At 35.8% G+C, this 9900-nt stretch overlaps 1 protein-coding gene across 1 annotated transcript; it reads right to left on the reverse strand.

Annotated features, from left to right (window-relative positions):
* Window positions 2646–8520, reverse strand: LOC109328597 (WD repeat and HMG-box DNA-binding protein 1). Its single transcript, XM_019562138.1, has 12 exons — window positions 8158–8520; window positions 5780–6894; window positions 5483–5659; window positions 5149–5262; window positions 4823–4927; window positions 4476–4610; window positions 4321–4376; window positions 4131–4230; window positions 3932–4048; window positions 3614–3740; window positions 3351–3481; window positions 2646–3273 (listed from the first exon to the last, which is right to left on the reverse strand). Exons 1-12 carry the CDS (start codon window positions 8432–8434, stop codon window positions 2884–2886), a joined length of 2844 nt encoding a protein of 947 aa, XP_019417683.1. The 5' UTR covers window positions 8435–8520; the 3' UTR covers window positions 2646–2883.

Here is a 9900-nt window from a genome sequence, read left to right on the forward strand (position 1 = left end):
GTCCACGTTAGGCGCCTAGTGCATGCACCTAGGCCAGTTAGCCTAGCGCCTGGTGCATGTGCTCAGGTCTTGATGTGTGCTTGGTGCCTCCTATTGTGTGCCCAACGCCCCTTGGCCTATGCTCAGTTCCTGGCCTAGTGCATGCTAGTCTCAATCAGATTCTTGCCTTGTGGTCAACGCCTGGCCTATTGCCTGCCAGTCTCGATCAGATTCTTGGTGTTTGGTCTGGTCTGTGCCTATAATGCAATTTATGAACTTGACACTCCCTTGGCCTAGCTTTGGCCCATCATCTTGAATAAGTCCCACAAATTGTCCTAGGGCATTTTGTACCCTTTTGGCCCTTGCCCTTATCATAGGGCCACCAATCCTTTCTAGGCCTTCATGGTCCAACCTTTGCTCACTTGGGTTTGCATCAAACGTTGTGTTTTATGGTAAGAGAAAATTAGTACTTTTTGATATTCAAATGTTGCTCTCTACCTCATTGTAGACAAAGAAGATGAAATTTCACACCATTTATTGAACATTTGTATAACAATAAATTCTTTCTTAGGACGCAACAGATTTTTGCATTATATTCTTCTCAATACCATACTCAACGGAACTCTTTGCATTAAATTCTATTTCTTAACACAATTTTGAAGACTATTAGAGGATATATGAAGTTGATGGATACAAAAGTAAATTTCTTCGAGTAGATACATCAAAGATAAGAAAGAAAATTAATGATTATAAAAGTCATATGTTGTTGTATACAGTTATATAGATATCTGATTGTATATAGTCATAAGCTTAACTATATATTGCTATATACATTGCATAGAAGCGAGTTAGGCAAAAAGCACAAGAAAATAGTATAGATTTTATTTTGTAAATCTTGGAATATTTTCCTTGGTGAGTTTTAGGCTTGAGTAATCCTAAATCTTTATATTCTTACATAATGCAATGTAAAAGATTCATCCATAAATCGTCTCTAATTTTGGAGAAGTTTGGCATTTGAAAGGATATTTGGTTAAGATTACAGCCTACAGAGGCTTCGTAAGTAAAATAATACTTAGAGTGTTTAGAGTCTGGAGATGCTTGATAGAAAAAGAATACTTGTACGAAGAGGTGTTTAATATTTGTACTATTTAGGAAATAGTAGAAAATCGTTTTTGGAGAATAGAATGGGAGTAGTAATGAGAGTGAACCATGATAAATTTGTGTCATCTTTTATCTCTTATATCTTTGTTACTTCCATTTATACCAACTATTGGGTATTGAACTTGTTGTGAGTTAAAGTTTTAGAAATTGTTTCAATTTAAATGTCCACCATATAATTACTTCTCAAAAACGTTTTTCATAAAGAACTGTTTTATAAAAACTTAACAAACACAATGCAATCATCTTTTTGTATTTACATGTACCAATTTCATGTAGTATTGTCTTATTAAAATTGCTCCAGTGCCATCAAAAGCATCCACCTCAACTAGAAAAATGTTGTGAAAATCAGGTAAGGCCAAATTAGTGTTGTCATGGGCAAATGATTTCATTGAAGAAAATAAGATTTTGTTAAAGGTGTACAATATTGTAGTTGCATCACTTGATGCAATCCGCGATTTGAATCAATGAATAGTGTAAACCAAAGGCCAATTTTGAATTCCAACAATCTCATTGGTTAGTGACAATGCCATACTAAGATATAAAATTGCCATGATATTCCACCCTTTGAACAACATAGAAACATTTTGATCTTTTAACAAAATAAATGATATCCTCTCATTGCTGCCAAATGATTAACATGATCTTCTATAGAAATCAGATGGGTTGAAAAACGTCACAATGCAAATAAGTCATATTCATTGCAAATCAATTATTCCTAAATGTCATAATTGTTTTGCTTATAATTTTTCTTAGTTTTTCTTTGCCTCTAAAAGTTGGATTAACCTACATTTAATGTACTATCTTTTATATGGCTTTTAACAATCTTTTCCAAACATACCCAACCCACATAATATAAGTTACCATAAATTTCTCCCTAATGCATTTGTTTCTAATTTTATCTTGTCTAATATATTCACTCATCCAATGATACATTGTCATCTCTAGAACATTTAGTTCATTCTCTTGTTAACATTTTATCCCCTACCATTCAATCTCATAATATTGCAGGTCTTTTAATTGTGCAGTAAAATTTCTCCTTGAGCTTCTCCCACCCTATTTGAATCTTATGATTTAAATTGGTGAATCTTATGATTTAAATTTTGCTTAATTTCCAAATCAATGAAAATCATGTAAGTCCATTCAATGTCTCTTCATCAATCATCATGGCAAGTTATAACCTCATGATCAACTTCAACATAAACCCAAATTGGTTTTTAATAAGAGGAGGGTTTGAATTGGTTAATAAATCTAAACCATTAGATATCCCTAGAATTGATGGCTAAGATGAGAAGTAAGTAGATCCCCACTCTTTTAATAATGCAAGTCTCATCTCAATTATCCTCTCTCCTAACTTTATAGTATGACTAGTAAGCTTAATCTCATTTAGTTTGCACAACTTTATATAAGCTTTGCAATTCTAACCATCTAACTAGCCAATTGCTTCTAATTATAATATACATATCAAAGATTGCATTAAGAAATAAGGCCAAACTTAGCAGTGGAGAAAAGTCCAAAGGATTTATATAAATGCATATTATAATTACAATAGTCTCATGCCAATAAACAAAGGATTTCCCAATTATCTTGGCCTGAGTTTTTTTTTTCCTTCTATAAATTGATCCATCATACATAAGAAAGACATTTTTCCATAAAACATCCTGCTTGCATATTTCACCACAAGTGAACTTCCTGGCTGCATATCTCTATGTTTTTCACTTTAGCTATAGAGTAAGATAAATATTTTCACTTTATAGAAGACTTCAAAAATGGATTAGAAGGCCGACTTGGTTGTACCAACCTAGCCTCTGACTTGTTAACTACTTGCACCTGACTCCTTTCCTCCATCTTACCCAACTTGTCACTTGTTTCAACCCCTGTTTGCCTTACCATTAGAGTTTCATTCGCCATTGTTCTATTTATTCCGACTTTAGCTCCCTCTGGCGTTTTGTTTTTCTTTGTGAATAGCGGAGCAGATAATTTTGGTGATGATGATAAATTATTAACTGTTTTTGATGCTTCAGTCTTAGTTGGGGCCTGGCTCCTGCTAAGTTGAGCATCAGCTGCAATTGGTGCAAGATAGTTTTCTTGGGTTTTGGTTTCCTTATTTTTCTTCTTTTCATTAAGTAGCTTTTCCTGTTGTAAAATGAAGGAATCAGAAGGTAAGGATGGAAGAAAACTGATATCCTTTCTGTGCAGGTTAGGAGGCTTACCTCTAGTATGCTGCTGAACCTTTCAGCCAAGTTTGGAAGCTTTAGAGCAGTAACAAGTTTGATTGCACCTTTCATTGATTTTTCCAGTGACAAAAGCTTGAGAAGTTCAGTAGCTCGCACAAGCTTATCACCTGAAATATCCACAAGGGTTCGTTTTTCACTTTACAACTCGGGATTTTATGCAAAATGAAGAAAAGACAGATAGGTATGGTGTTACAAGGAAGAACTCTCTTGTTTGGTGACGATAATGCATAGGAACTCACCGTTGCAGCAGGATGCTATTAGCCTAAGTATGCATCTATCCTGCGCTGCTTCGAAATTGAAAGCATCATCATCAAGGGAACTAGGGTCCAAACCGACCCTAGTCATTTCTTCTATTCTTTTCTGAATCTGCATGTTACATATTAACTAATTCAGCCATAGAACAGCAATGATAATAACAACTCATATTCAAATTAGAGCCAACACTATCAGTAAGAAAATAAAACTATCAGAGCTCAGAGCCTTTCATTGAATGGATAGATGTGACAGATCTTTAGCTAATCATGATCATTAAATTTGAAAAGGTTACAAGAACAAACCTCGAAGAGATGCATGTTGTTCATCATAAACTCATTTTCAAGGGCTTCAGATCCCAGATCAGAGGATGCAAGAGGAAACGAAAGATTCAGTAGAGTGAGAACTGGTTTGGGCATCACCTGAAAGGCAAGTGAAACTCAATTAATGTTTACTCATAGATACAGGAGAAAAGCGGGATACATCAAATGGTCATACGCATACCTGTGGGAAGTTGTCAGGCTTTTTGCATACCACACAAAACAACTTACTTGCATTCAACCCCGTCAACCAATAGTTTTCATCTGACTTCTCTTTAATTGCACTGCATTAAATTTCAGTGAAGACAAATCACCAAAGGTCAGGCATAATTTGACGCATTAAACTGGTGCACATGGTTAGTCAAATAATGAACCTGAAGAGTGGGAGCCAGCTACCACCAAATTGACTTGTATATGATCTTAGCACGCCCTACATATCATACTAACGAAATTAGTAAATGTACCAAGATGCAACCGTGATTAGAATGAAATAATGCCAAATATCACACTGATTATAAACAATGAGTACCTTAGAATCGTAGGAATTCAATTGGCCCTCTTCACTAAACCCAAACCAACTTAGAGATGAACCCGGAGTTAATGGCAAGCGACCTCGAAAGGGCTGGGTCCCATGAGATACATTAAATACTCTAAACTCTAGCACCTACATGTTAAAGAAGAACATACATAATTTTGTGAGGAAGAGATTGTAAAGTTGTAATGATGTTTTAATCAGACTATTATGTTCTCCCACTTATAACAACAGCACCATTAAGAGCTTCTAATATTATGGTAATCCCTGATCAATTATGTTAATACTAAAACCACAATAAACCAGCCAAACTCGTGTAACAGCTACATAAAGACTGAACCAACCTGATCATTTGAGGAAAGGCAATCAGAGGCATGAGTGACAACTGCAAGCTTATCCATGAAACCTGATGCAGTCACCACTGGTCCATCTAGTGAAATAACATATCTCTGCAATGAAATAGATTTACGAAGTTTGGAAATGCTTCAGGATAACTGCTATCAACAACTGAAGATTCCTTGTTAAATATGTTAGCAAGAGCCAGAAATGGTCCTATTGCTATAGGGGAAGTATCGCACCAATTATTGAAAATGAAAAACGGCTTTGCAAGGCAATTATTAGCAAAACCAAACGGGGAAAAACGTAACTAAGCCAGAAACATGTGACAAACCTGCAAACCACCTTCAGTAAAGATGCGAAGATAGTTAAAACTAGTCACTGCAGCCACCCAAGCATCACCAAGTGCAACAACCTTCACTTCTTCTCCCTCAAAGCGCATAGACCACTTTATAAAAAAATTTAAGCAATAGCATTAGGTTAAATGTCATCCAGTGTGAACCACAAACACACAAATGTCTAATGCCCATTTATTACCATATACAGTTGAATGATAGTGGAATTACACATCTTTTAAATAAATTTTCATCTATAAAAAATGCCTTGAGTTTAACACAAAATGTGCCCTTGCTATTAAATAACTACAAAGGCTAAGAACACAATCTGACCTCGCTATTATTTGCCCAGCTGCTAAATGGACGGTACATGAGAGTGCTCATGCTCTTCTCCCCTTTGCAAGGATTTGCAAAGACACTCCCATTCTCATTTAATGCAGCCATTGTAAATCCAAAATGATCTGTCATGGATGGAACTCGTGGGCCGCTTCCAGTATCATGAAAATCAATCTGCAACCAAGACTCCATACTTAATAGTATATGCTAGATGTGATGATTTAACTACAATTTACAGGGAGATGGTAGGAGGTGAAATTTAAGCTTAAACTATCTGTAATTCTTATGAATTACCTCAATATGTGAGTATCCATCATGTTCAACAGTGGTTATAGTTCCAAGCATGTTGTAGCATAAGAAGCGCCTTTTACCAGGCTGCATAGGCGTGGAACCAGGCTGAAATGCCTCCTGCATCTTTGTCTTAGATGTTGGTACCCTTGTGATTTTAGATCCCCCATTCACACTATCCAAGTTTTCCTTGTGTGGGTGACTTCGTTTCTTACGAGATTGAACCAACGGATAGAAAGCAAATTCATCAGAAGCATCATTCTCTTCTAAATTTTCCTCGCTAAAAGACAGTTTACGCAATCTTTTCCTACTAGGTGGCTCAAATTCACCATTACTATTTTCACCAGCATCACTCAAACTTTCTCCACTTGCACTATTTTCTGGATCATCCTCATCAAACAAAAGAAGTCCATTACTATTGCTACCTTGCTTTGGTATATCCTCAATTGGAGACTTCATAGATGAAGGAATAACAGACTCCCAGATACCATGCTTTCCCGTAACGTCAATAACAGCTAAGGCATTCCCAGTTGGTTTCCAGGCCATGCAACATATTGTTTCATCGAACTTTTGTCTGTCAATGTCCTGCTTCTTATCAACATCCCATATCAGAACTTGCTTGTCTAAACCAGAGGTAGCCATGTACTTTCCATTGGGTGACCAACACAAGAAACATATAGGTTGTATGTGATCACCTCTTAAAGAGAACAACTTTTCAGCAGTGTCCCTCTCGTAAATTACCACATCATTTCTCAACCCAGGAACAGCCAAGGTTAGACCATCAGGGCTCCAGCAAAGAACATTCCTAGTTGAAACATCTAGGCCAGTGTCAGGAGCAATGCCTTTGAGGTTATGAAGAATTTCTCCAGAGTGAAGCTCCCAAATAATAACAGTTCCCTTTGAATCCATAGATGTGAAGTATTCACCATTAGGGTCAAAAGCTAAGCCAGTGACAGACCCTTTATGCCCTTTGAGAACCCTGGCAATGGAACCATCAACTGTGTTTATAAGTTTGATGCCCTCATCATCTCCGGCAGCTGCCAACATGCTCCCTTTTTTGTTAAATGCTAGAGAACGTATTGGAAGTGTAAACCTCGTTATATTAGTCTGGAATTCTCCACCTGCCACAGAACAATTAAAACCTATGTTTAACTTTTCTTAAAATATCATAAACAACATTGTATTGATTTGAATGGTAGATTGGCATGAAAGCTAATATACTATGTACAGGTAACATGAAAGCAACAAACCTAACTTCCTCAGGGAATAAAAGATATAGAAAGGAAAAACAAAGTTTTACACAACTCTAAATTATCTTATGACATGCGTGAGGCTGACAAAAAAAGGCCCGGTAAAATTTGCTACACTAACCAGAGGAAGAAATTCCGAGTTTTTTACTTAATTACATCCAATACTCCTTGTTTCACAAGCTACGCTCCCCTTCTTATCCCTTAAGGTAAGACGTTAATTTCAACTAGAATAATCCCTTCAAATATAAGAAAATGACCATCAAATAAGTCTTAAAAGATTAAAATGGTCACCACATTGGTCCTATTAGAGACTTATACTACAGTTTACATTATGTGATGACTATGTTAAATAATGGTCATTTTCATTGAAGGACCAACTCAGCGGCCGATAGATAGATAGATATATATAGGGACAAATATGAAAGATTAAAATGGTCACAGTTACCACATTGGTCCCTTTAGGGACTTACAATCTTTAGGGGACTAAATTTTACATTATGTAATGACTATTTTATCTTTAGAGACTTAATTGTTGGTCATTTTCAAGGACTAACTAGGCAGCCATTATATATTTGGGTACCAATATGACATTTTACTCTTCCAATCACCACCTGTTTAGGAAGGTGGAGTGCAACAAAAAGATAAAACTCAACAGAGTTCTTGTAATTTCTAAAAAAACAAAAGGATAACAGTGTATGTGTACACTAATCCCAATTTCTCTGAATCAAACTTTTTATGTGATAAAAACACCAAATCCAAATTCATTATCAGATCAAAATTAAAAAAATAATAAATACATATTTTGGTTCCACAAGAGATTGTCATGTGTACCAGTTTTGTCCCTCAATAACTTAAAACCCCAAAATGGTCCCAAAAAATCAAATTGGGTCAAATTAGTCTTTCTAGACTTTATGACAACTGATAGGACTATTACTTACATTTGGGATTATTGAGTACTGATTTGAATTTTTAATTTTCGGGATCAAATAAGTACAGGTGAAAATTTGTAAGGGCTAAAGTGTTATTCACTCTGAAAAAACCCTCACTAATAAGAATATCAATAATTATATTAACAAAAATATATGAAAAACAAAAGTACTAAAGGAAAGAGAAAACAGAAGAGGAAAAGTGTACCAGGGAACTTGTATAGTTTGAGGGTGTTATCAATAGATCCAGAAGCAAGACATGTGGAATTAGAGCTAAGAGACAAGGCGGTGACCCCGTCACGGTGGTGGCGGAGGATCCTCGGTGTGGCTGAAGGAAGTAGAGGGTCGTGAATAGATATTGAAATATCACAACTAGAAGCGGTGACAAGATGCTGAGCTTGGTGGTCCCACAGCACGGAGCAGAACGATGGGAGCCCTCCCTTATGGGAGTGAGCCTCCCTTAGCTTCACCGACCGGACTTTCATGGCGGCGGGTTAGGTTGAGGGTTCGGAGGAAAGGTTTTTTGATTTCGGGGAAATGGAATGCGAGGAGGAAGTAAATCTGATCGATGGGTAAAATTAATGTTTTTTGGGGTTTTGGCGCGAAATGGGGTTTGTGTTTTTCATGACTTGGCGGGATGGGTGGAAATGTACCTTGGGTTGAGATATGTCTGATTTTCTTGGATGGAAATGGAACTCGACTTGTTGTGGGCCGTGGGGCAAGCCTGTTTCATTCTTAGACTCTTCACATTTTATTGAAATAAAGAGTATAATATTTATGTATTGTTCGTGTAAAAATTTATACAGTCAAAATATTATTCATTATTTATTTATATTATTTTTGGAATAGTTAATAATTATTAAACATGAATGATTAATACTACAGTAACAATGTATAAAATTAATACACTATAAATATTTTTTTTTTCTCAATTCTAAAACATCCTTATCATTTTACATGTATGTGTTGTCACTAAGCTTATGTATGACTATACGTGACCTAAGGTCACATGAACGTGGCATATTATAATTTTGTGAGCAAGCTCACGTATGAATAAAAATATATAATCATGGAAATTTTATGTATGTTTATAATGGAAAGTTAAAATTAAAGCGGGAGTAATATGGTTGAAGATGGATTAGTGGAATGCAAGAAATGGAATGATGGAATTCGAGTGGTGCAACAAGAAGGATGACTGATAAAGCAGTTGTTGGACGCTATGAAGTGTGATTAAGCGCACAATAAGTCCCTAATATATATTCAGCTAAGAATTCATGAGAACGTTCTTCACAATATACACCAAACAATACGTTAAATCAAAGGATTTAAGTTATGTATTCAGAAAAAGTTGAAATACATATGAAGTGTAGGTGCCTAACAAGAAGACAATCCCACAAAATGAAGAAGTCCTAAGAAAATAATAAATGTCTCGTTCCCTACTAAATCCTTTGGATCAAGGAAGAGACAAACTTTGAAAGGTCATATAATTCAAAATGAAAGATGTAAGTTCATCCTAGAAGAGTCTAAAACCATTTATTCAAAAACGAGCATTACAATTATTCAAAAAGGCAAGAACACACCTTGCTCTTGTTATAGGGCATGGCCTTGTCGGCACGAACGCCTTCATGTGCCTCTTGGCATTGTTTGTTCCTTGCTTTGATCTTAAAAAAATTGTTCTTGGTACATGTTTCATTTTCTACTTTCAATTCATCTAATTCTCTTTGTAGTTTGCTTATTTTTTGTTCATTTATGAGGATTACCCTTTTTCTATCAACATTTATCCTAGCCAATTTCTTTAGTTTCTCATGTAACTCGACATAAGCCTCATATAATACATCATAAGGAGGTGAATCATCAGAAATGGATGAGGTGTCAGAATATACCTCATGATTATCTTCGTGTGTGCTTGAATTCCCATCGTTGTCAGATGTAGCCATCAAACATAGTTTTG

Source organism: Lupinus angustifolius, chromosome LG15 (genome assembly GCF_001865875.1).
Source record: "Lupinus angustifolius cultivar Tanjil chromosome LG15, LupAngTanjil_v1.0, whole genome shotgun sequence".
In the NCBI taxonomy this organism is placed as follows: domain Eukaryota; kingdom Viridiplantae; phylum Streptophyta; class Magnoliopsida; order Fabales; family Fabaceae; genus Lupinus; species Lupinus angustifolius.

Coding starts and splice junctions, on each gene's coding strand:
- LOC109328597 (XM_019562138.1), bottom strand. CDS start 8,434: ATGAAAGTCCGGTCGGTGAAGCTAAGGGAGGCTCACTCCCATAAGGGA. Junction 5,263..5,482: donor GCTGGGCAAATAATAGCGAG/GTCAGATTGTGT, acceptor TTTTTTATAAAG/TGGTCTATGCGCTTTGAGGG. Junction 4,377..4,475: donor TGAATTCCTACGATTCTAAG/GTACTCATTGTT, acceptor TATGATATGTAG/GGCGTGCTAAGATCATATAC.